At 46.1% G+C, this 27,581-nt stretch overlaps 1 protein-coding gene across 2 annotated transcripts in view; it reads right to left on the bottom strand.

Moving 5' to 3' along the window:
* The window catches only part of RUVBL2 (RuvB like AAA ATPase 2), a 131,638-nt gene that overhangs the window by 39,753 nt on the left and 64,304 nt on the right, over positions 1 to 27,581 (bottom strand). For both annotated transcript variants that reach the window (XM_078655154.1, XM_078655155.1), the window contains exons 7-10: positions 22,302 to 22,408; positions 22,035 to 22,128; positions 19,955 to 20,078; positions 18,984 to 19,078 (exon numbers count right to left, since the gene is read on the bottom strand). In XM_078655154.1, the coding sequence (XP_078511280.1) occupies positions 18,984 to 19,078; positions 19,955 to 20,078; positions 22,035 to 22,128; positions 22,302 to 22,408 (420 nt within the window). The remainder of the gene's footprint in view (positions 1 to 18,983; positions 19,079 to 19,954; positions 20,079 to 22,034; positions 22,129 to 22,301; positions 22,409 to 27,581) is intronic.

The raw sequence follows: 27,581 nt of genomic DNA, 5'->3' as shown, positions 1-27,581 counted from the left end.
GGTAGCTTGGTCGAGCAATAAGGCAGTATCAGAGGACAGTGTAAAGCATTTGTTGTACACACTCAGTCAGCAAATAGTCTCACACACTCAATAACTGAACTCTAGGCCAATTGTTTTGTATCAAAAGATATAGTTGTTTTATTTTAGAACCAACTAGGTATCAAAATATGCTTTCTCAGGATGAGTTACTTTAGTTAAATACTTTTTAAATAGGCAAAAGACTTTTTGTTTACAATTGTTACAGTTGTTGCAATAGTCAACACAATTTCAAACATGATGCAACATTGAGCTCAATGGGAATTTCTAGTAAATGCAGTTAGTTACTTTGTAGATTACTTTTCGAACCTCAAGACTGGATCCTAGATTCAGTCCTGGGACATGTCCTGTAAACAGTTAAGTAAAAGCGTTTTGGCTACAGTAGTGAGTTTTAAGGAATATTATTGCATTTTAAAAGTTAAAACTTGAAACTTTTCCAGATGAAATTACCAATGTTAAACCTATGGAAGGAAATTCAGTTTGCAGGTAAAGTATGTTAACGTTACTTTTGTAATCCAGTGCTGGGCTCCTAGGTTCAGCACTGGGACATCTATCTAAAACAGGCAAGTAATTACGTTTTTATCGTTGGCAAGATTTTTAGAGAATATTTGTCTGTTTTAAAAATTGACACTTAAAAACCTTTTCAGCAAAAAGCAGGCAATGATATCCTATGGAAGGAAATTCACGTTACTGGTAAGCACGGTTAAAATTACTTTTCAGGGTCAGTACTGGGCTAAAAGATGTAGCATTGAGGTCTCTCCTGATAACAGTTGAGTAAATCGGAATTCGTTGTTCGGCTGATTTTAGGTGAATATTTTAAAGTTCCAAAACTCCACACTTAAAAGAATTTCCAAGTGAAACCAGTCAATGTTAGCTTATGGAAGAAAAGTGAGTTATCGGCTTTTAGGTAAGTACTCGACTGGCAGAGTTAAGGTTCTGGGCATAGACTCGGGGGTCTCCCAGGGTCAGGTAGGTACAGTTGGTAAAGCCTCAGCAGCACAGGGGCAGCCGGGTGCAGAGGTAGTTAGGCCCAATGTTATCCAATAAGAGGCAGGGAGCCTTCGGTTGGTGGCTGCTGGTAAGCAGGCCACGCAGCTGTGGGAGCTGGGCTCCTGGTCACTTGCTCAGCACAAATGGGGAAGTAGTTTAGGACAAATGTTGCACTGCCAGGGGCACTCGGGCGGCTGGGTGCAGGGTGCTTTTGAGCCGTCGGGCGCTCAATGTTTTTCAATGGAGATCTTGGAAAGTGAACAAAGGCTGCAGGCTCGGGGACGGACGATCTTCTGGAGCGACCAACACTTCGAGGGGTAAGTTGAGATCTTGGAGGGTAGGTAGGCACCCCGGAGTTGGGCACAGGGCGCGCCGGGTGCAGGGTTGTCTTTTGGCGTCGGGAAATCTTACCCTCTGCTGGTCATGGTTGGGGAGGGGGGGTCCCTGTTTCTGAGGCTGCAGGCGTCGTCTGGGTCGTCGAGGAGGCTCTTTGGGCACTGAATTCCAGGTCAGAATCGCCTGGGTTTTTGTACACTCGGGAACAGGCCGGGCTGGGCGGGTGCAGAGTGGGCTGAATTTGCGGTTCCTGGCTGGCACCAGGGGTATTGCTGTTTGAGCAGAACCACTGCTCACGGGAGTCCCAGTCTCTAGGAGGGCGAAGGCAGGCAGGTCCTCCGGTGTTCTCGAGGTTGCTGTCTGCAGGAGACGTTGGGATTAAGCAGGAGCAGGTTCAAAGATCAACAGGCCTGCAGGGCTGGGGCCAAGTCAGTTTGTGTCGTCCTCTTGTTAGCAGCTGCACAGCAGGTCTTCTTCTTGGTCTTCTTTCCTGTTTTGAAATAGGTATCTGAGGAATGAAGGTTCAGGATGCCCCCAAATACTAAATTTAGGGGCATTACAGATAGGGGAAGGGCAGGGACCAATAGGTCCTTGTCCTGGGGTGAGTACACCCCCTATCCTGCTCCTCTCCTGTGGGAGGAGCCTATCTCTGAGGGGTGGAGTTGGCACAAGCTGGCACACCCCCTTTCCTCACGTAGGGTTTCCCGCCCGTCTTCCCGCCAGGGTGGGGGTCAGAACCGGTGGGGGCCAGTTGCGGAGTACAGCAAATGGCCTGGAAAAGCTCACAAAGGCGATATGCCTTTGAAGCTTCACCCTGCCCATCCTGGGGTAGGAGACCTAGCACCTCGCCCAGGATGTGCATTGTTGCAGGCCCAGGAGAGCGGGGGTCCAGCAACATGTCTGGTGTGTGGCAGCCTAGGCAGCCTCTCAGACAAGACGTGGATTGTAGGTTAGGTTTCAGGGGGCATCTCTAAGATGCCCTCTGTAGTGCATTTTACATTAAATCCCATACTGACATCAGTGTGGGTTTAATGTGCTGAGAAGTTTGATATCAAACTTGTCAGCCTTCAGTGTAGCCATTATGGTGCTGTGGAGTTCGTAATGACAACCTCCCAGCACCATATACTCTAAATGGCATCACTGCACTTACAGTGCCAGGAATGCCCCTGGGTACAGTAGGGGCACAGGGCTCATGCACCTGTGCCCACACCACTGGCATAGGGTACCAAGCTAGAAGGGTGACTGATGTATGCCAGGGTAGTGGGTTTGTGGGCATGGCACACAGGAATGTGTGCCATGGCGACTCTTTGTTTAGTTCTGCACCAGGACACACAGCCTGCAAAGGCAGTGTGTGTGTGTGTGTGTGTGTCAGGGTGCCGGGCCCCTAAGGTTGGCACAATAAGTGCTGCAGCCCTTAGGGGTCTTCTCTGGTCACAATGCCCTGGGTACCTAGAGTACCATTTACCAGGGGCTGACATATGACCAGAGATGCCAATTGGTTTTTAGCTACAACACAGTTTTAGGGAAGGAACACAGGCTTTGGGCACCTGATTGGCAGGAGCCCAGGGAACCCTCAGTCAAAGTACATCAGCAATTCAGCAAAAGGCGGGGGCATACCATGCAAGAAAGATGGCACTTTCTCAAACACCACAAGGACAGAAACATTGGGAGGGCATCAGAAAAATGTTGTGCCAGTGCCGGGTTTGAAGTTGGAGCTAAGGTAGCAGATGCTCTTTTAGAAAAACATTTGAGTGAATGTAGGGGTCAAATGCCACCCAGTAAGGAATGGAGACCAGTCACTGAATGAGCGCAGTCTCAGTCTGGCCAGGCATGAACCAGCTCAAGGTGCATATACATAGCTGCCAAGGTTTCAGATTGCTTATGTGTGACATTTTCATATTTTCAGTGTAATTATAAATGACATTCAAAGACTATGACTGGCACTTTCTCACAAGCAAAATCAAGCGATTAATACAAGGGAGATATACAAACACAAGAGATTATATCCATTTGATCAACAAGAAACTCTAATAAGAGCTTAAAACGTTGTAAAGCACCAGACGTGGAAGGGCACTTACCTGGTAAAATGCAGTAACTCACAGCTAATCCTCATCAAAAACAGTTTTGCGAATATGTGTGTGGTTCTTGTTCTTTTGCTCCTTTTTCCCCTTTTGTCCTCTTTCTTGCTTTTTCCCTCCTTCCTACTGTCACATTTCCCTCCCTTGTACTCTTTCTTCCTCCTACCTCATCACCCCCGTCTCTGCAATCTGGACCTAAAAGCGCTATGAAGCGGTCAGCACTGTCCATTTTCTAGTGCGTTTTTTAAATAATTCAGTTATCCAACCCTCCTTCCCAGTTAGCCACCCCCACTTGGTTGCCAAAGTCAAAAGCTCCCCCCAGAGGGGACAACTTTTGGCTTTGCTAATACTAGTTATATCTACTCTTCCTCTGCATACTCTGAGCACACACCCTTTGCCCAACAACTGCTCAGATACTGTAGCGTAACGCTATGTCAGCATAAACCTCATTTTCTGCAGCATAACACTGTGTCTGCATAAACCCTATTTTCTGCAGCATAACACTGTGTCTGCATAAACCACATTTACCTGGACAAAATGATATTATGTGTGACCTCACCATGCCCATTCCCTTTGGAGAAACACACATGAAGGTCAGCTACATTAATGAACAAAAAAAAGATGAAACCATTTAGACATTAGAATAAAAGCTGCATTCTAATCATATTTAGCATAGAATATTGTGGAATATGAAATACTATTTTATGAAACAGGAAATGATCCTGAAGTACTATGCTTACTAATGAACAAAGTGTCCGGTCTACATATGCAAAGCTGTACTGTCAAGTGCTATATGTGCCGACTGCCCTGGGCCCGGCACACTCTGATGAAATAAAGAGCCTTGCAGAGCGTTTTTAAAAAGTGCACGCTGTGATGCGCTTTCCTATGTCCTGCAAGCTCCTCTTGCCGGACAATCAATGATAAGGGGCTTTATTCACCGCATACTGCCCCAGTACATCTCCCCTCCCAGTCCTGAACTGACCAAGATTGTGAGCCGTCACTTCTGCCAGCCCCTCTCTTTGTTCAACACCTTAAGAGCGCATTTTAAATGAAGCGCAAATTACTTTGTCCAGTTTCGCACCAGAAACCGGTTTGAACTGGGCTATGAACAGGGACACCAAATGTGCCCCAAGTGCAGATATCAAAGCACTCTGAGAGTGCACCCACCCAGCCCCAATATACTAAAGCCTGTCTGGGAGCCTGTCTGTTGGGGGGGGGGGGGGGCAAAGGGGGGTGGAGGAAGAGGTAGGATTCCAACGTGTTTGACACCAAACCTGACATGTTTCCTCGCAGCCATTCCAAAGTTAGCATTTACCGCGAGGTTATAATGCACTTAAGAGTATATGGTCTGGCTGCATCACAGAACAGCCTCAACAAATAGGACTCTGAATCTGCCTACCTGTTGGGACGCCGAACCCTGGTCCCTTGTTGCAGCTTGTGTGCCCATTCTCAGCGCTGCCTCTCGCGGAACCCGCTTCGCGGGTCCCGCTTCGCTGTGTGCGCTGCTTGTGGACTCTGCATGAAAGGAGGTTTTGGGACCTTGGAGACTTCTGCTGTTGTGGGGTGCGTAGTGTTGCAGCAGGGCTGCGAGCGGTAGATCCAGGGACTCCATCTCCCAGGAGTCCCTGTGAGCATAACCCGAGACACCTGGGCCGCTCTCCCTGCTTGCCCCGCCCCCACCAACGACGATAAAGATCTTTGCCTCCTAAACCCCTACGAGACTCTGAATCTGCCTACCTGTTGGGACGCCGAACCCTGGTCCCTTGTTGCAGCTTGTGTGCCCATTCTCAGCGCTGCCTCTCGTGGAACCCGCTTCGCGGGTCCCGCTTAGCTGTGTGCGCTGCTTGTGGACTCTGCATGAAAGGAGGTTTTGGGACCTTGGAGACTTCTGCTGTAGTGGGGTGCGTAGTGTTGCAGCAGGTCTGCGAGCGGTAGATCCAGGAGTCCCTGTGAGCATAACCCGAGACACCTGGGCCGCTCTCCCTGCTTGCCCCGCCCCCACCAACCAACTTTCTGTTATCAATAGGACATTCTCCCCGCTGCGCGAGAGCGTCCCGGGAGAAGCCCGGGACAAGGGCGGGGCCGTCTGCGGCCGTCAGAGGCCGTAAGAGACTGGACTGGGCCTAAGCTCTTGGCTGTCCACCCGAGATTGTGGGGTAGTAATTTGTATTGTAAGTCTACCCCGTCCGCCTTTGTTCTTATGTTAGTTGTTGGGGCACTTCTAGCTGATCAGCTGTCACTCGTTTGTACACCCTACGAGAGTCTAGTGTTCGAGGTTCTCTCTATTCCCTCTCTCTGTTCCCGGTGAGGACGATGGAGTGCCGCGAAACTAGAAGCATGGCGGCGGCTGGTGGTAAAAAATTGACCGGAACAATAGATGATTTTATTGTTCGTACCAATTCTCTGATTGATCAAGGTATTGTTCTTATGGAAAGAAGGGTTTCCCAGGATCTTGCATTTGCTAAAAGATCGTCTTTGGGTCTTATTGGTTCTGCACGCACCCCCGATGCTTCGTTACGTATACCTAACTCCGTGCAGACTCTTGTCGACAATGTTAACCCCGTCCAGCCTGGCTCAAGTGATTCACCACCCCTTAGTTCAGGCTTACAACCTTACAGGGACTAGTTTGGAGTCTAACTTGGTAGATCTTTAGGCAGACTCTCAGGTAGCGACCCCACATGATCAGAAGAGGGGGAAGCGGGAGGGGGCCATTCCCAAACGTAAGCATCCAAACACCAACCTCCCTGGTGTTAAGAAAGTCAGTGCCATAATAGCCGGGAACACTAGTACTGATGCTAATGAGAGGGGTAGAATAGCAGAATTGAGGGAACCCGGTAGGGACCTCGTTGGGCAGAAATCCGGGGTGGAAGTAGTCCAAACTGAGACCGCAAGACTACCCTCGAATATCCTTGACGATACTATGCTGGATAACCCTTTGGACGATATCCTTGAAGACAGTATTATAACTGACAATTCGGGAGTCGACAGAATAGAAGTTACAGATAGGGAGGAGGAACCCATAGGCTCTATCATAACAAAAATTATTAAGACACTACTCGCTCCCTTAGAAGCTAGGCTTCATGGTATTGAAAAACTGCTTCATGATATACACAAGGATATAAGGTTTCAGGATAGCCTTTATGTCAACAGGGCAACACATGCTACCGCTCCAGTTAGCAAACCCCGGCCTGCGGGCAAAAGTTCTGTAGCGGTTAAAAACAAGACACCCAAGAACCCGGTGTCGAATTGCCCTAACCCTGTGAGTAACAAAGAGAGTACTCAACCCCCTGCATTAAATAAGCCCACTGACCAAGGTAATCTAAAAGGCCCTGTTACCTTTACCCCAAAATCCGATTCAGCCCTTCCTGACAAAATCATGACCCGGCGAAATATTCACCTACCACCGGACGCCTGTCCCTATGTGATCATTTTGACAGGGGTTACGGAACTAACCCCTTCAAACTCAGAAACTTTCCAGGCGCTTAAAAATAAGGCATGGCACTGGTTAGCCAATAACTACCCCCTACCTTCAAACCTTTGTGGTAATATTTTAATGGTTGAGAGAACGCCTTGGGTGGGACAAAATAGGAAAAGATTACAGGGGGACTGTATAGTAGTGACCTTTGAAGATCCCCGCATTATGGAATACATTTGTCGTGGGAATCCTCGTAACAATGGTACCCTAGTCACGGCCAGACCTTCGTCCTATTTTTATATGCCTATCGAGCAACAGGACAATAGATGGAGTTGGCTAAATGTAAATGTAAATGTGGGATACTTGTAAAGCGCACTGTTACTCTACCCGAGTGTCCTGGCGCTGTAGACCGCTGGGGAACCCGTCCTGGTTTTCCCTGTGAGATGGTCCCTTTCTGGGTATGTCCAGGGTGAAACCAGGCATCCCCGGCATCTGTGGGGGGCCGTTGTAGAGACGAGGCAAGCTTAATGCCCAGAGTTACCGAGTGTGTTCCCTGGTTAGAGTAGGCACTGAGGAGAGAATTATCGAGTCCGTTGACCCTGGTCCAAGACCCTGCCGCGTCGGGAATTGAACCCTGGTCCCAGGCCGTTCTCTGCTTACAGGTCTGCCGCCTCTAACCAGTGAGCCACACCTCTCCACTCCACTAAAAGTTCCCAATGATCACAGAAGAGTGAAGAGGCAAGAGGTGCCCAGGGGCATGAAACCCTACAGTTGGGGTGGGGGTGGGGAGGAGGGGTGGAATCTAGTTCAGAGAAGAGGAGGAAGGCATAATTATGGCAATAGGCATCATGCAGATAGTTTTAGGGGTAATGGCATGATTGTTGGTCATCCAAATAATCATACTCAGGTTCCTCACACACTAGATTACCTCTGTAACATCCCAATGACGAACCAGTATGACTGCCTGTCCGACCTAGGTTGGGTGGATTGACAACAGGTGAGCACAGTGTCGGGAAATGATAAAGGAAACAGGATTATACCCGTTTCACCTGTAAAAATGGTCCGGGAGATTGGGGTCCCGAGGGTGGATACTAGGGTATCAGCTCCGGTCGCCCAGGAGCTTGGCAAGGGCAGGGACTCAGTAATTAGTGCAAATAGTCAACCAGTAGGTAGGGAAGCCATCAGAGGCAACAATGACTTAAAGGTGGTAACCTGGAATATTGCTAGACTAAGGAACAAAGTTGACGATCCCATTTGGAGGGAATTTATAGGTACAGCAGATATCATTGGCCTACAGGAGACTTGGGATACAAAGAACATACTTACCCTGGATGGCTATATCACCTAATCTCTCCCAGCAGTCACTACCACTAGAGGAAGACCTAGGGGTGGGCTGGTAACCCTAGTAGCGGCTAACATTCTTGGTACACACACGGTGATTGCCTCAGGTTCCCCCTACTGTTTGGCAGTTCAAATCGCTTGTAAAGGGGCATATAATGTTCTAATTGTAAATTTTTATAACTCTTCCGATAGAGCCACCCCAATCAGCAACCTGACAGTGTTAAATTCCTTCTTAGCAGAATACAAGGAATTGACGGAGTCTCAATGTTCTATAACATTACTGGGGGACTTCAATATTCATGGTTGTCCAGATAAATGTCTGTCCAATGATCTATTTGCCCCCATTGAACAAGGTGATACTCATTTTGAGCATACGGATCAGGGTATTCTATTAGAAAATACCCTGCCTGAAAATGGTTTGATGTTACCTACGAGGTGGATATACCCACTTTTAAGGGAAATGGCAGTGGATCAACTATAGATTTTATTTTTATAAGTTTAACCCTGGGGCTTAACATAGTAGGCTATTTCCCTGTTTAGTCTCATTTTAGCGATCACAACCCTGTCTTTTTATGTGTTAGAGGCGTTCTTAGAACATCTGAGAGCTCATTGAACAGGGTTGATAAACAAGATATCCGGCCAACAGACCAGGCACGAAGGATTAAATGGTGTAAAATTATACCGGAGGATTTCTCAAGTAACCTTTCCAATATTAGAGGAGTTGCGAACATGTATGGATGAGGAAGCTGGGGATGTAGAGGTAGTGGAGGCATATCAAAAGGTTTGTCACCGGGTTATGTCTGATTTAATGTGCTCTGGCAAGGTAAAAGACTTGGGGACAGGCGGCTGGTTTGATCATAACTGTTCAGCAGCCAATCGCAAACTGAAGGAGGCTTTAAAAAGCAAGCCAGTCGACAGACAACGTGTGGCCCTCTTAAGGAAAGCATATAAAGCAGCAGTAGAACAGAGGAGACGGGTGATCAGAGAAGATGCCTGGGCAGAATTGACTTCCATAGACGTGATAAAAAATAGTGCCAAGTTCTGGGCAGTAGTCAACCAACCTTACTTTGTTGACTCAAGTAATAATGTTTTAGATTGTGGCATCCAGGAAGACAAGTGGCTCGCCCATTTTAAGTCAGTCTATGAACAGGTGACTATAAGGGTTGATGGTCCAACCCCGCTGACTAGTCATCCGTTTACATTAGTGGTAAATGAGGGTGAGGTGGCTGAAGCTATCAGCAAAATGACAAGCAATAAGGCCCCCGGCCCTGATGGCGTACCAGCCGATCTTTTTAAATCTAACATAGCAATATGGTCTAAAGTTTTATCTAATGTATTTAATAGAATCTGTAAATTCGGTATCCCAACGACCTGGTCGCAGTCAGTCATTGTACCTATCTTTAAACAAGCATTTACAATGCAATGGTTTCGCCTTTGTTAAAGTTTGAGCTTTTGGTATTGCTTTTGACAAATGAGTTCCATGTAGATTCATTCGATGTGAAATCTTTTGTAGAAATCCTGTAACCTGGCATAGATCCGGCCGCCTGGATCTAAGTTGGACACCTCTAGCCCAGAGTTTCCCCACACGTATACTCGAACCATAATTCCTCTCAAGGAGAGCTTTTCTCCATCAAATAACGAAGGTCCTTTCCGGAAAGGTCACCCGACCTCTTGTGATGCTAAAATTCGTGACATTCCGCTAAGGTGGTCGAGTCATCTCGGTACGGCCGCACAGCAAAGGAATGTTAACACTTCTGTTAAGGGACCTGTCCTTCCAGGTCACTTTCACCTTTAGAGGTTCCCTCCAGGCCCATCTCTGCACCCTGAATCTGTCTCAGTGCCGGAGCCAGAGATGCTGAGCCTCTAAGCATGTCCCACCGCCTATGCTTCCCATGCACAGGCGATCTGATGCTCACGGGCACCTGTGGCCCATATAACAAGAGGTCCTGTGTCACCGCCAAGGACGGGGGCCAGTTTCATGAGCCTCTCTCCCCGCCCCACGGTGCGCCTCCGTGGCACATGACTGCGCTTTAAAAGAACGCTCCAATGTGACATGAGTTTACGTCACACAGCATGACACAGCACGAACCAAGCATGACACGGCTTTACGTGACCGAGCATTACAGCACCATAGAGATATGGCCGGACATTAAATGCCTTCATGTGCATCATATATCATCACATAGCCACGTGGTGTCATATAACAGGACATTTGGGCAATCAGAGCTGTCAAGCCTTCTTTCTATGTACCTTGAGCACGTGGGAACTGGAGCGCCCCCTCCCCGCACCCTTGCCCCCCCCCCCTCCCCACACCACTGCCCTCCCCCCACTGCTAGAAGGTTGATCGCTCCTCTGAGACCACTTTGCTCTGCAAGGAACTGATGAAAATAACGGTGTGGATAATTCAGCGATTCATCTAAAAGCCCCATTATATAGCGCACATAACACACTGCTCCGCCTCTTGACACTTGAACAACAGACAACATTGTCTGGAATTTACTGCCACTCATTTTATTGGCTAAACTGAAAAGCCCTGCTGGGATCTGCTCGTTTCCGAGCAAGCACGTGGCTCGCTGAGCTATCTTCTCGGATGCCAAAAACACGGATATCTGTGGCTATCCGGAAATCTCACCTGATGCCCGACAGAAAATGAGGATTAGTCGATTGTCCGGAAAAGCAAGTGCCCCACTGGGCACGAGCCTGGCAGGATTCACCACAAACAACCCATTCCCACAGAGAGACTTCTAGGCTGGCACGTCACTTCATGCCCACATTTGGTTATTACAAAAGAGCTTCGATGCAATACTAGCGGCAGATTGGGCGCTATGCAAATGGACATGCAATTACGCATAATAGTGCAAGTCTTAAAAGCGCATAGAGCATTACAACAGCTGTATCACAGGTGGCACAGTAAAGAGCGTGGAATAAATAAATGACTGAATTTAAAGTTGTAACCGAAACACATGATCGCCATGTCGTTATTATAACCATTACTATAGTATACGTAAATACATATTGATCAAACGTAAGGTATATGCACAAGTAAGCGGGAAGACAAACAAACGTATGCTGTGCCATGCCAATGCGCTACCTCTACATGTCTGTGTACAGGGCACGTGTGCTACACATACACACACTAGCTCTAGTCTTGTGTGTGCTCGGTCGGCGCCTTTGGGTTGAAAACAGCAGCAGAGACGAATGTCCCTTCACCCACAGACACAGGTCACAACCAGCGATCGAGCAAGGGGCCTCTTACGTCTAGCCTCTAAAATACTACACCATCTGGGCTGAGTTACCAACAAAGATGGCCATAACAAGCTGCACTCTGAAAGGCTCGCGTGATCACAGCTTTGCACTGGACAATGATCTTTATCGAGTGCGATGTCCATTGTGCGCTCTTTTTTTTTTTTTAACACATTTCTGGTACCAGCGTTTATAAGGCCCGCAAACTCGTCGCGACTAGCTGAATGGCAATCACTCGCCCTGCGGATGAGTAACCCTACTGTTTCTTTAAAAAGGGGTGAATCCAAGAAACATTTGACGCCAGCCACAGATAGGCCGTAGAGACGCTGCCCCTTGAGTTGTTTAAAGCAATTTGTGATATTTTTCTACTCCAAAGTCAATACACTGCTTGTGTGAAGGGTGCGACCCACGCAAAAACAGTTGTATAACGAAGTTTTAATCAAGTCTACATGATTTCAAAAGGGGTTGGATGCTAGTGTTAAAAGATGAGGAAGGAATATAAAGCTTGCACATAGTTTATATATAAACTTCCCCATCACACGTCCGATTTTGGTCTCAAAGACACCAAGACTGCAAGTTTATCATCCAATCTGCAAGAATCATGAGGTGTTTTCTACCTGTGTGGGTCGGTTACAGTGCACGTGTACAGTTCATGTCTATGGTACAAAGATGTGCCAAACATTAAGCAACCCTCTCCCCTCCCTCTGGTGGTACTGCTCAGACCTCTCTCATGGTAACCTTCTTATGTCCATGTCTTTCTCATGCCACCTTTCAACTGCCCCATGGCCGTTCAACTCTTGCCCCTCCCTCCACGTAGTCCTTTATTTCTGGTAGTTAATTCCCCCTCCACGCATTTACCCCTCCTGACTTCATCCAATGTTTGTGCTGTAAATGTTTTAATTACCATCCTGCACCACCTCCTCTTTCCGGTTATCTTCCACCACTCCTCTGTACCCTTCACCACATCTCATGCCCCTCAAAGCAGGTTATTCCTTCACACCTTTCTCATTTCGCGGTCCCTAAAACCTTATCACCCCTGCTTACTTTTCACCTTTACAGTTTCTTCATTTCCTGTCCCTCTCACTCTCCTCCCTAACTAGTATCCCGGTTTATAACTCCTCGCCAAGCCTTAAAATGCGCCATCTTCTCACCCCAGTACACTTTTCCTCACTCCCTGCTTCTTTCACTCCTCTACCCCACTTTTCATAGCCTCACTGTCCCACTCTTCCACTTCACGCACAGCCCACCCCTCCTGTCTTGTCCCAGTCCTCACTCCAATATCGCTCTCGTTTCCTCATCCATCCATGCCTTCCCTACCTGAAGTAGTAGACATCGCTCTTGCCGGCGCTGAGCCCGGACTTGCGTATCACCTCCCTTTTCCACCCGGGGGGCAGCGCAGGGCAGTCCATGCTGGCGCTCCCAGGACCCCCTTGCCTCCTGCCCCGTGCACTGGGGCTTTGCCGGGCTCAGAGCTGTCACCTCCAACAAAGGCCTGGCCCCGCCCACCTCAGTCCGGCTCGTGACGCCGACGGCGCCGCGCGCAAACAGTTCATAATCCCTCCGCTGACTAGGACTCACCACGCAAAGTACTACCGGGAACTTCTCAGCCACGTTAGAGGGAGACATTTTTTAATTTTATTTTATGTATCTTGTTAGGCAACAAAATAAAATGTAAGACACGCCCGTTCTCTTTGTGGCATCTTCAGGGCGGAGTTGTTCGGTGGGACGTCCATGTGCTTTCCTACTTACTAGATCTGTATTTTTAGGTTAGTAAAGAGCTGGGCGGTCGAGTGTCAACGATTGGGTGACAAAAAAAAATAAACCCCGCCCACGGCCGCATGACGTTGCGGAGGGAAGAAATCGCGGGAACGCCCACGAATCTGGTCCGGCCATGACGGACAGATCTCTGTTCCAATGGCTAGCCTCCATTTATGGAGCTAGCCAATGGAACAGAGGGGCGGATTCCAAAGCCACTATCATTCTCATTAGGTTTTCACCTGCGTGAAAAGCCTGCGCAGTGCGCAGGCTTTCACTTAGGCGAAACCTAAAAAGGTAATAGAGGAGACCCGGGTAATTACCGCCCAATTTCCCTTACAGATTCCGCAGTGAAGGTCTTAGGCAGAGTGGTTCTGTGTAAATTAACTGATTGGATTGAGGAAACAAATTCTTTGTCAGCAATACAGTATGGGTTCAGAAAGGGACGCAGTATGATAGACCAGAGCCTCAACCTCCAATTGCTGATTGGAAAGTATACCATAGCTAAGCAAGGTTGCTTATAAATAGAATTTATGGACCTATCCTCGGCCTTTGATCGAGTGAACAGGTCCAAGCTATGGGGCTTGCTCTTAAAGCCGGGCATCGATGAAAATATTGTATACTTTTTAGCCGATCTCCATAGGGACCTCACAGCCACAGTGAGATATGATCGTAAGGGGAATTGTACAGGCAAGATAGGTATAACCAATGGGGTTAGGCAAGGCTGTATCTTAGCCCCCCTATTATTTACCTTATACATTAATGGGCTGGCCAGTGTGCTAGGTGCAGCTTGTAAGGATATTCCGAGGGCAGGCAAGTTTCCCCTCCCGCATTATTATATGCGGATGATGCCGCTCTTTTAGTGCGCACGTCAGTAGGGCTACAAAGTCTTTTAAATTCTTTTTATGAGTTCATGTCCTCTTTGGATCTTAGTGTTAATTACACCAAATCTCATGTCATGGCTGTGGGTACAAAGGGCAGGCGCAGGAAGCTGATGACACTCCACTGTAATGGGAATAAGTTATCGAGGGTAACTAGATTCCCATATCTGGGAGTGGTTTTTGATTAAAGTTCCACTTGGCTTCCACAACTGTCTGAGAAAAGAAATGCTTTTGTCCGATCTATTTTTGCAGTTCTGGGCTTCTACCGTAAACTGGGGGTAAAACCGCTACAGGCAGTGTTAAAGGTCTATGCCGCCAAATGTGTTTCAATAGCCATGTATGGCGCAGACTTATGGGGATTTAAGAACGCTAAGTTGTTACAGGTGGCAGAGGATACGTTTTTGAAGTCCATTTTATCAGTACCACAATCAACCTCAGGTTTTATAGTGCACCAAGAATGTGGGGTGGAATACCTAGAAGACCGGATTGCCATCGCACCCCTATTAAAGTGGATTGCGGTCTGGATGAATTCGGAATTGGAGGTGAACCACGAGATCCTGAGGGACTGTCTCACTTTAGAACATTGGGAATCTATCCCATGGCTAAAATATATCAAAAAACGTGCAGTCTTATTAGGCCGCCCAGAACTCTTTGATGAGCCGTCTAAACTGGTTAAGGGAGACATGAAATGGGTCAAGACCACATATAGGCTGCAAAAAAGGGATGGATAGAGAAGGCCATGAGTTGACTAAGCCAACTGTGAGAGCTCATCAGTTAGTTGTAACAACAGACCATGATTTAGAATTATATCTGAAGGTTGTTAATAATGCTAACCACAGATATCTACTAACCAACTTTAGGTTGAACAAATTTCCTCTCCTTCTCTCTGGGCGCCCATGTTGGACTAAGATATCAGAATTAGAATTGTGCACCTGTGATGGATTCTCGATAATGGACACTGCTCACTTCATGTTTTTTTGTGGTTATTTTACGGATATCCGGAAAAAATTAATTGTACCCCTGCTAAAAGATAAAAGGTTTAGACAAGTGAAACCTGATCTATTATATCTTCAACTGCTGTCTAATACGTGAGAAATCGTCAATGTTGCTACATTTTTACCCATAGCCATGAGACTAAGGAAAAAACTAGTTAGTCTGAGTTAACATCTTTGCATGGTCTATTTTTAGAAGTTCGTTAATAATGAATTTATAATTGAATGATTAGTGTATGTTTTTTTAAAAATTTACATATGAATTTGGTATCTATTTTGTACAGTTTTTGTCTTTTTTATGTATGTTTAGCCGTTTGTTAACCAGGTTGCAATTTGGTACCTCGGTCCCTCTTTTTTCGGTACTTCTGTATACTTTTGTGGTTTTTGTTATGAACCGAATAAAGTATTTTTGACTGACTGACTGGCTCCAAAAGCTGCAGAGGGGTCCTGCCCATGCATGGGGACCCTCTCACACAAAACCAAGCTCTCTGCCTTCAGGATTGATAAGGCCTGCCATAGGAGTGACTGATAGGCTTTTATGTGTCAGTGATAGAAGGTAGATATAGGTAACCTATATGTCAGTAAGGGATGCATGCACCACCTTACCCAGGCTGCAGTAGCAGTCCTGTGGTGCCATTGTGGAAGGCTTCCCAGGAGTGGCATAATACATGCTTCAGCTCCTGGTAGGCCTCTGGGGTACCTATGCCATTAGTACCCAAGGTACTATATACTAGGGACTCACAAGGGTGACCCAGTTACCAATCTGGAGTGTACCTAATGTACATGGAATCGATTTAGAGAGGATGCAGCTAGGCTGGGTTCAGGATAGCAGAGCCCCAGCCAGACTAAAGTCGAAAAACAGTGAAACACCAGCAAAAAGTAGGGGTAACCATAGTAAGCAGATCCTACTCTCCTACACAGTCTGAAACTTGGGTTCTGCTAGTACATAGTGAAAACGAAAGTACAAGTGACTCTTAAGATTAAAAATCAACATGCTGGGAGGAGCCAAGCCGGCATCGAAGATGGCCGCCCAGTCCCCCGGCTCCGTGTACCATCTCCTCCTGGAGGCGCCTTCGGCCTGATGTCCTGTTTCATAAAGTGTACACACGGGCGCGGGAGCGGCTCCGGTGCTCGATGGAGCGTCCCCGGGTTTTCTACCACCTCCACACGAGGAGAAACAGACGGCGGCGTTTGCGGCCTGGGGCAGCTTTAAGACCGGGACCTCGTCTAACTGCGGGGCCGGCCATTAATTCAACAACAACGGCCACCGACCACGGTGGAGGGCCGGTCGGTTCCGGATTGCTTCGGACCGGCCGATTTTCAGATCGCTTACCTGTCTGATTGGGGGCATGAGCTGGAGATCGCCCCTTCCTGATTTCCCTGGGTCGTTTGTCCCCCTTTTTTGGACATTTCTCGCTTGCCGCCGAGGACCGTGGTCATTCCTGTCCCGCTACTTACGGGAGAATCCCGAATTTGTGCCCGGCCGCGATTGATAACACGGCCTCCCCCGGCGGCTGTGTTTTGGCCATGTTTCCTCTGTTTGGGTGCCCGGCTTGTGCTTCCATGACGCCTGATACCCTGCTGTTCGTGCCCCGGCCCCGATCTATGATGGTGCTCCCTCGGAACGTAGTGAGGGGGGCATAGTGCTGTATCCGTGCTACCGAGTCCTGACCTGTTTTCCATCCTGTGGAGGACGGGAGCTTTAACAAAGAGGACATGGAGCGGAACTTCGTCTTGGTGATCTCCTGGCTGCCCTAGCTGTATTTCACGATACCTTGGAGCAGGATGTCCGTTCACTGTGTGATATGCTGGATGGTATTGACTTTGTGGTGGAACTATTGAGCCCGTGTGGTTTGTGGGCGCACAGTGGTATGTTTCACTTCTTACCCAGACGCGACAATATGGCGCCTGCGCTGATATCCTGAACTTCTGTACGCGGGCTCTCGAGAGATCCCCAGTTTGTGACATTCGTGATTTGGAACTATCCGTGGGCTCCTGCTTGGAACTGAGCGATGGCATTCTTTCCACACCATGCTGTTGGTATCTTCGATTCTGCTCCAACCACGTTTTCATTCTGCGACACTTTTTCCCTGCTCTGCTCTGCTGATTGCGATGTGGCAGCCATGTTGTTGCGACAGGTTGGTCATTCGCGCTGGCGGGCAGCGGGCTCGGATGGGGTCCGATCGCAGCGCAGCACTACAGACTTGCTGCTCTCTGGACTTGCTCAATATTCCTCTTCCTTACGTTTGCGGATTTGGTGTGGGACACTTTGATGGGCCATCGTAGTATGTGCGGGACAGAACAAGGGTAGACGATGTTTCCTCCGTTTCGACGCTTCCTGCTTGCGGATTCATGTGGGATGAGTGACATACTGTCCATATTGTTGCCATGTTGGGCGGCTCCTGTGCCTAGTGCACTGACCTATTGTATTGCTTTGGGCGAAGGTGTTTTACATTCTGTCCGTCTACGATATTTGCAGAGGGAGAGGCCGGGGGACTGTTAGAGGGCTCCCCTCCCGTTTTTTCTTTCTTTCTTTCCTTCCCTCGCTTGGGTTCTTTTTAGTCTGGACGGGTGGTTGTTTCTTTTCTCTTTCTTCTAAATTTCGGGTTCATACAGTGGGCGACAGGCACACTGCTGAGGGGGAGGCCGTAGCCGGAGGCAGGGGTGCAGGGTGGGGGGTATTCTCTGTTTTTCTCTTTCCTTTTTCAGTTTCTAGGGCCTCTTTTTCTCTTTTGCTTTGCTTGGGTAACTTATTCCTCTCTTTCTTTTCTTATTTTTGGGATTTCGAGTAGTGAGTAGTTTACCGGCTGTTCTTATGTCTCCAGCCAATATGGGGGATGTTCTAATAATTTTTCATTTCAGGTACGACGGGCTCGTGCTGCATTGGAGGGCGTAATGTGCTGTTTGTTGTCTATCCTGTTTAGTGCATGTTAGTGTCTGCGCCCCGCCTGCAGTGGTCCCAAATGTGCATATCCTGATTTATGATGTCCCCTAGCTCTGGTGTTACTAGATTGTATGATGTCGGATCCTGCTTTATCTCTGAACCCCCTTAAAAAACGGAAACAAAACCTCTCTTATCCTGGTGCTGTTATGGTGCAACAGTATCCTGGGTGTTGAGGTGGACTTTGGGAGGCGGGAGGTATGTGTTTTAACTTCTTGATTTGCATTGACCGTCTCTGTGATTATGGCCGGCTGTGTTTTTGCTAGCCTGTAAGTGTATCTGCCTTATGTCGCAATAAAGGTTTTTCCCAAAAAAAAAAAAAAAATCAACATGCTGCAAAAACCGATTCGCTCCGGGCACAATGGACAAACTCAGATCTCCGACGGAGCAGGCAGCTTCTCATTTGTCTATCCTTCACACTAACCCTAACGTGCCCTATTACCTGCTGTGGTGTCTGAATTCATGTAGTGCTCACATGGCTCTCGCCTCGGGTTGCTACTGGCTGAGTGAATCAGCGTCTGCTAAAAGAAAAGACGTATAGGGCAGGCTGGCAGTAAACTGTCCATTCCAGTTGTTATAGGAGTGCTTGCAGGCACAAGTACAGAAGGCCGTACCCCAACACATAGGGAAGCAGCTTGGGGGTTCCAGCAACCACACGTGGGTTTCAGAGAGGCCGGGCAGCAGGGCTGACATAGGGAGAAAGAAACAATGTATCCATGTGTGGTACGTTATCATGACTACGAGCCCTCTCGGCCCAGCGCAGGAAACAAATTCCAGGGAAGGCAGAGCGGCAATGGTGCACACAAGGCTGTATTTGAATGCCTCATGATCCCAATAGGGTGTCGGGGAGTTAAGCTACATATGCTTGACCAATTTTGGTAACAAACAAAAATGGCAACAAAATATAAACACAGTGGAAACACGGGACTAGACAAGCAAAACAGAGCGACAAGCCAGATGGAGCAGAATACATACACCTGGGATAATCTCTGCTTTTCCTTCCTCTCTCCATTCAGCTACCTTAGCATTGATCTGCTCTCGCACTTCAGACTTAATCTCACCAGTGTCCCCTGCAGAGCAGACAAAACAAACCAAAGAGAGCAAGGTTAAGAAACAGGCAAACAAACAAAGATATAAAATATGACAAAGATCTAGAAAAAGGCATGATCTGGACAACCACGAAAAAACGATGCAACCTCCCACCCAAGTTATCCTTCCTCCATATCTGCAAAGCCCCAACCACTTTTCTTTCAAGAAACACGAACACGTTTCTTTTCAACCGTTGTTAAATCCTAGAAGTACCAAATGCCACCACTTAAAATGTTCACCCTCCATTCCTCAGTCCCATTTTTTACACCCTAGGTTGTATTGTTACAAAGAACATCTTGAGCACATCAATGTGGCTCAGTCTGTGTTTAAATACACACCGCCTTATAGATGCTTATATCAGGGCCTTCCTTGCAGTAGTACTGGGTTAAAGCTACTCCCTCCCACCAGTGGCAAGTGAATGCTAAATGGTCCCATTTGAGAGCTTGCACTCATCAGCACTTTGTCAATACTATATAAATCAGGATGTGGAAGCTCACCCTAAAAAATGATCAGTCAATACTATAGGACCCAGACAGTGTGCGCTTTCTACCAGTAACACCCAATCAACATCTCCCAGCAGTAGCAGCCCATCAACGCTATAGGAACACATTAGCGAGTTTCCTTCAAACAGTGCCTTAAGTGTATGTTTTCTCTGATCAAAGCTTAGTCAGTGCTCCAGAATGCTGGCAACAAGCTTTCTCCTAGCTGAGCTGGGTAAATGCCATGGGAGGGGAGCACTTCTGGAAGTTTCCTCCCACCAGTGCCCTAGCTGCAAAGTCTCTCTTAGCAGTGTCCCATCATTGCCACAGGTTACTAGTAATAGATGCAAGCTCCAGGGATGGTGGTCTTGTTTGTACCAGAAAAGAGAGCCAGGAAGCCCTGTGTACGGCTGTTGATGACGTCGATCTCGTGAAGTGATACTGTGTGCACCACCTCCTTGCGTTTCTGCAGTTCTCCATCCGGGCACTGGACAAACTTTGTCTGAAAGGAGAGAGGAGTTGGGTGCAGTGTTTCAATGCCAGAAAAAAAAACACTCCATGAGTTTGAGCACTTGCAATAAGCAAATATAATAATCTCCCTTCATTTATTAATTGAAATTAGAACAAAAAAATCAGACTACTACGAAAATAGGTCACATGATCAGAAAGACAATCTCTGATTTGGAATAATAACTGTGTGAACACATTTGGACTGGTGAGTCAATAAAAAGAAATGGGTCGAAAGTTTGGACAAAGCTTTATTGCCAATATATTTTTTTAAATCCCAGTTCAAGATTGCATTAATATTATACCAATTGTCAGTAGTAATGGATACAAAATATTCAAAAAATCATCTTTAGCAAGAAGCCCTGTTTTGTTTTTTAAAAGAACGTCATGTTTGGTTGAATAAAGTGAATAAGAAAATGATCAACTCTAGCTTACTTAAGTTTAAGCAGCAACAATGTGAATAACAACCATTTCCACTGTTGTGTCACTGCAAAGATAAAGGGTGAGGAGGTAAAAGTAAAATAAAATAGTTGAAGAGTCGGAAATTAAGTCTGTGCTTCTACTGCAAATGATTTACACTCCACATAGCTACATCTATACCAAGGTTGCAGGTTCTTGAGGGAAATAGGGCATCACCACGAGGCTGCGTAAAAACACCCCTTATATGTGGTGGAAAGCATTTTGGGACTCCTGAATTTCTTAAGGCCTCAAAATGTAAATAGACATGGTGGAGTTTGAGGCCACCAATCAATTTTTTTTTAATGAATCATTAACACAAAAGTTCCATTAGGACAGGGAAACTTGTGCAGAGAGCAAACCATGCTGCCAATTTGGAAAGAAAAGAATGAAATTAGCAACTAGCTAGGTGTCTAGTGGGAGAAAGGTAATATAATTGAGAAACTGGAATCTTCACAATTAAGACAGATGGCTCAATTGAAAACGTTCCAAAGCTTGCTGCGATGGACTAAGTCACATCTGATAAGAGGGCAATTTGAACTTGTTTAAAAGTATCTGGATAAAATACATACATTATTAACAAACACCCTTTCAGTTACATAATTCTTTGGAATTATAGGTAACCGTAAACAGAATAAATAAAAAAGGAGTTAGAGGTGAAGATAGTTGCTTTCCCCTTTTTTTTATCTTTATAAAACATATTACGTGGATACTGTATTTAGTGATGATGAAAAAATCTCAAAGATAGATAACATCATTATTGTTACCACAGACGTATCTATCTAGGTAGAAAAAAAGGTATGCAAGAGCCTTTGGTGAAAGAAACAGTGATCACTATTAAAGCTGCATTCTTTTCCGTCATGTCTGCCCATAGAGACTCCTCACTATCAAGTTACTTTCAGGAAAACAGAATATTCTCTAAAACATTGGAAAAGGATTTTTTTTTCTTTTTCTGTCGTCAGACAATTCCAAATTTGCTGCTCATGCCTTGTGTTAGGAAAGACCAAACAGCACAAAGAAGAAATAACAAGATCTACACAGATAAAAATCTGGGCAAGCATCAGCTGGATCTGCAACAAATTATATCACTCACAATAAGAATATTACGTAAATCAACAGTTTCTTTAATTAATTCACATGGCTATGATTTGCAAAAATCCACATAGATCTGCAGAGAAAATAGTGACTAAATAGTGCAGGGCAATAAACTACCCACAAGTCAAAGCGTTAGGTCTCAACAGTCATTTTACACCGTTATCTCTGTCAATCTCAATCTGTTTTTTTTTAAACTGCTAGGATCCAACGTATAAAGAAAGAAAGAAAAAGTATACTTTTGTAAATGGATTCCTGTGACAACAGCCATCTGTTTCCTAACACATCCTACTCTTATTACCAGCCTACATCACATGAACCTGTGTATGGCCCATGTTAAATTTTGGATAATGGGCTCATGCATTTTAGAAGAGTTGTAACGTTCACAGTATGCCATTGGTACCTGCGATCCCATTGCATCATAATCCCGCGCCCGAGTGAAAGAACGACCCAGCTTTGTGATTTTTCCAGTGGCTTTATCGATTGTAATGACATCTCTGCAAAAGAAGAGAAGAATGAGCCAAGAAATGAGCAGCTCAACACATAACTGGACAAACATTTCTTCAAAGAACCACTATGTTCCTTTAGCTTAAAAACTATTTTCCTATATCCAGTGTGGAGATGTAGTATCCGTAAGACTTCTGAGTGGTGGTGCTCTGTCTGCTCTTACCCAGACTGGACTTTCTCCTTCGTCAGCGACTCGATCATCTTGGTTCCCAGATCATAGATTGTCTCCATCTCTGTAGTTTTCAGCGTCAGTTTTCCCACCTTAGCACCCTGCACAGTAAGCAAAAGGTTAGTGCTTGAATTCTAAACAAAGGACTAGGAAGGTATTGATTTATCTGCAGGACTCTTGATAGTTTTCAATATTGGACGATTGCTTCATATCTTCACCCTTTCTTCTAGTCTCTTTTCGCTTTAACATTTTACATCTTTTCAGTGCTAAGGAGCAAGGATCCCAGGCTGGCCAACAGCTTTCGTTTTTAATAACTGCAACATTGTCTTTTTAAAACATTATCCTCCTTTGTCTCATAGTGAAACCAGAGCTACCCGGGCTATTACTGCAACAAAGGGTATCAGAGCAACAGTGCAATAGGTCTGCACATTGTATATACAAAGAGAAGTGTGAAGAGGTATTCTATTTTTCATTAACTAAAATTTTCAGTATGTTGCAGTATTTTTGAGACAAAAACACAAACATCAACCCTGTCTCTTATCTGCACAAGCGAACTATGGCAGAAACACTGGTTGTCTTTTCTTCCATATAGTTCCTATTTTTGGCGGTAGACAGATTTAGATCAGGTATTGAAGAGTGGTGCAACCTTCCCCTAGGCCAGCAGACCATTGGCTATTCAGCTACCAGGCAAGTCTGAACCCTTAAGGCCTTGCTGGGTGCACCCCAAATCTTTCTCCTCGATCTTGTGAGTTGCAGCCTACCTGTGCCCCAGATTGCAGTGAGCAGAGTCTAGGAAGTGGTAAGGAGACAGACTAGTGCGGTCTCTTCCCAAGACAAAAAGTTGTTTAAAAAACGATTTTCACTTTCTGTTTTTACTATCTTTGCTTGTGGTTGTTACAGTAAAAGATTATAGTTTTAGCCTGTCTGTAATTGCATATTTGATCACCTGTGTTGTGTTTTAATTTGTGGTTTTCCCTGCTCATGAATGCCTCCAGTTAGCGTGTTTAATTGTGGGATTTGCAGTCCAACCTCTGTAGTTTGTCCCTCTCATTCCTTGGTGACAATTCTGTTTTACCTCCAAATTTCTCCTTTGCTCTGTGCTAAGACCTGTATATTAAAACAGTGCACCCCCAGACACCATTTTGTGTTCACAAGCCAGTGAAACCAGCCCCCCTGCCTCCCACTCCCCCCCCCCCCCCCACCCCAAGCAACAGGGATTTTCTACATCAGAGGGTGCTTCTGTGAGCTGTTTAAACTGTGTTTACTAGGGCCTGTGCACTTCGTTTATTGGCCAGAAGAGGGAGTAAAGTTTTATTCAAACAGTATTGTTAGATTTCAAGTTAGTGAGGCCCTTACCTGCTGCAGTCCAAAGTGTGGATTGAGCCCGTCTGTCTCCTAGGAAATTCTGAACAGGAGAAATAGCTTCCAACTCCCTGGCCAGCAAACCTTGTCTGAGGTTGCTGGGACCTTATATGGTCTGCTAGTGGTTGGAACATGTCTACACTGATTGGTGGTTGTATCTGGTGTTTCTATTGGATTAGGGTTAATGTCCTCATTGGTTGGGTATTTGAGGGTTCTGATTGGTTTCTGGGTCTGTGATTCAATCATTGTAGGGTTGGGGCTAGGGTTAGGATTTCTATTGGAAGTAGGGACTAGGGCTTCCTAAGCAAGATGGCGGACTGAAGGAAAGCAAGATGGCGGACTGAAGACGCCACGGAGAGGTTGCTCTGCGAGACCTCCCTGAACTCCATTGATATCGATACTGGTGTTTTACTAATGTGACGGTTTCTTCTGGATGGTGCTTCTGAAAAGCTAACTCTCTGATTCGAACAGCAAAACCCCTCTACATATCTCCTCACGTTCCCGCTAGGTTACCTTGGCATTTTTCCCCCGACAGACAGTCCGTCTGATCCGCCACTGCTCTGCTCGGCTCTGCTGCCGCGGCCCGCTTCTGCGGGCTGGGAAAGGCTTGCGATTTAGTGTCTTCACTCTCAAAGCTCGATTGCACAGGTCTGCGCTGCGCTGCTGGTACATCGAGGGTGCTGCCTGAAGCCGCGGAAGTTCTGGGCCAGGAGATCGAAGCCCTCCGAAGCGATGGCACCCAAAAACGCGCCTCGCTCCAACAGAGCGGCGAAAGGCACCCCTACAGAAGAAGGTGGAGAGGAGGGGGCAGCGGGGCTGGCTAAGCCGACAACAATAATTACAGCGGGAACAGCCGCTGGGAATATGATACGTCCTCCTGCAACTACAGCAGAGAGAGCTGGGAGACCCGGTAAGCAACAGGTCGTTAGACCCCCTCTTTTTGTTGCTCCAAGTGATAATAATACTCCGGTGAAGAGTAGAAACCGGGATTTCCCAGGGGACAATGTTTCCACTACTGACTTGAATAAAATTCCAGATGCCGGAACAGAGGAGATGGAGGTGCTTCGCTGTTCACATTCTAATCCTGTACAGAGCCGTTCTACAAATGTTGCCTTATAGACTGATGTGACTTCAGATAAGCAACCGAATGCAGATACTTTGATGCATGCTGATAAACGGGAGTTAGAGACCATCTCTTTAAATGGCATTCCTAATTTGGGTACTATTATTTCTGCTGGGAAGCTAGGGGCTGTCTGTCAAGTTAATAAAACATTAGATCCCAGCGCTGCAGCAGAGAGTTCCGAAACGGGTATTCCTGAAATACTGGAAGAAAATTCAAATGATGAATATGAGGAACTGGTGGAAGGGGTAGAGATAGAAGAAGAAATTGAATATAATCCTATCTCTGCAGGGGGCACTAAAATTTCTGGTTTAAAAAAGGAGAAGGCGAAGAGCAAAGCTAAGAAAGGGAAAAATACGATTTCCTCTGCTTTATCTGCCACAATAACTGCATCAAATGTTCGTGGAAATTCCATTAAAGATGTGAGTCCCATGCGTAAATGGATACAAGCCAAAGTGGGGGTTAAGAGTATGGCATTACGGTTATCGGGTACTAGCCCTATAGAGGGAGACAGTTTAAAGAATCCTCTTGACTCCACTCTTGGCAATTGTACCTCACCGGTTCTGCTCGTGACCCCCGTAGCAATACCTGCACCTGACATGGTTCAGACTGATGGTGCTAGTGTGTGCCAGGAAAAAGACAAATGTATATCAATTTGCAAACACATAGAAGAATTGGATAAGTAAAGTACTGCCGCTCCTGCTTTATCGGTGCACTTATCCTCAATTGAAGAAGTTATTCCTGGTAATTCACACTTCTCTCCCCTGGCTTTTTCTACAGTTCCTTCTTTGGATTTTTTTTTTCTTCTTTTTTTTTGCAGAGTTTTATATAGCGCGAACTAGACCCGAACCAAATCAGGTATCAGAGCGCTTTACATAGCACCAGTTACGTTACATGAGGACACACTTTCATTTTAGGCACGGGGAGATTAAGTGATTTGCCCAAAATCACAGGAGGTTGTTGGCGTCGTTACCGAGACTCGAACCCAGATCCCCAGGTCCGAGGTCGAGCGTCTTAGCCGTTAGGCCAACCCCTCTCCCCAAAAAATTCAAACATTATTGGAACATCGGCAAAAGACTCAACAGAACTTTCTACAACTAAGGGATGATAACTGCAAAATGCAGAACTGCTTATTAGAGGTTACTAATAAATTGAGCGGGGTTACAAAGGAGATCGAAGAGTTGCAGCAGAGGGTTGTGGAAGTGGAGGAGTCCCTAACTAATACAGTGGCTTCAACTAACCAGCATGATAAGTATATTGGGGCTTTGCAGAACAAAGTGGAAGACTTAGAAAACAGACAAAGGCGGCAGAATCTCAGACTTTTTGGAGTACCCGAAGGATCAGAAGGGTCGGACGCCGCGTTTATATGGTCAAGCTGTTTCAAAGGGCATTTCCAGACTTGGCCGACTGGGATTGGGACTCCCAACTTCAGCGTGTACACAGATTGCCAATGACTAACTGGAATAAGGAGAGTACATTTCCGTGACCTTTTATGATTTATTTTGGCAATTACTTACTCAGACAAGCGGTTTCGATTAAGGCTAGGCCTAATACTCCTGTTACTGCAGGAGAAGTAACCTTTTTCGTGAGATCTGACCTTAGTAAGGCCACCATCGACTAAAGATAGAGACTGCGCCAATTTATTGACCCTTTCAAATCAGTGGGTGCACAGGTGTTTCTTCAAGAGCCTGCGCGCCTAAAAGTAATTAAATTGGGACACACTTATTTTTTCAATGATGTTAAAGAAGCGGAGCTGATTCTTTCTAAAATGGGATAATGTATTTCGAATTTTTTTCTTTCTTTAGTGCTAAGCTTGCACTTTATTTTGGCACTGTTTTCTTTCTCTTTTTCTCTTCTACTTTTCTCCTAATATATGAGTTCAATATGGAGGGACGGGGGTTCCGTGGAGACCTCTTTGGTCCGCTGCCACTCCAGCGGCAGCAGCAGATAGAGGGAAACTTTCTCAGCAGGTACTTATGGGTGGGGGGTTTAGGGGTTGGAGGCTAGGGGTAGTGGTAGAGCCTTGTTGGGGGGGGTTCTTTTGCTCAAAAAAGATGACACAAGTACAGATTGTTTAAGACACAAATTGAGAGAGATTTTCTTTAGACTAAAAACAAGAACCTGGGACATATTCAGATATAAGATATGTATCACTTTAACTGTCTAGCCTGGAATGTTTCAGGCCTTAATAATAAAAGCAAGAGGCAATTGGTTTTTGAAGAGCCTAAAATGTACAATCCTCATTTAGCACTGTTAATTGAAACTCACATATGCTACAAAGACAGGAAACTGCTTGAACAAGGGGGTTATGAGCTATTGACATGTACAACTCTAAATGCTTCTATTCGAGGGGTCGCCATGCTCAAGAAAAGACAATTTAAAGTAGATATTCTTAAGGCAGTTTCTGATAAGGCTGGACGCTGGTCTATCGTACAAATTAACACAGCAAGCGGCAAATATGTTTTCTGTGCTTTATATGGTTCAAATAGTGACAATGCTTATGTTTTTGACAGATTAAATATGGAACTACTAGAATGGGAGGGGGAGCTAATACTTATGGGTGATTTTAATTGTGTTATGAATTATGCACAGGACACTACGAGACAAGGTACATCTACACGTATGCGTAAGACACGAGCGGCTATCTTGGAACTTTCACGCATACATAACATAAAGGATGTCTGGAGAAACCTTTATCCTAAGCTTGCAGGCTATACTTATTATTCAGCGCCACATAAATTGTGCTTACGCATTGATATGGCATGGGCCTCTGATAACATACTAGAAACATG

Source organism: Lissotriton helveticus, chromosome 7 (assembly GCF_964261635.1).
Source record: "Lissotriton helveticus chromosome 7, aLisHel1.1, whole genome shotgun sequence".
Taxonomy (NCBI): domain Eukaryota; kingdom Metazoa; phylum Chordata; class Amphibia; order Caudata; family Salamandridae; genus Lissotriton; species Lissotriton helveticus.
The sequence above is the reverse complement of the archived record's forward strand: the minus strand, read 5'-3'. Positions and strand labels throughout refer to the sequence as shown.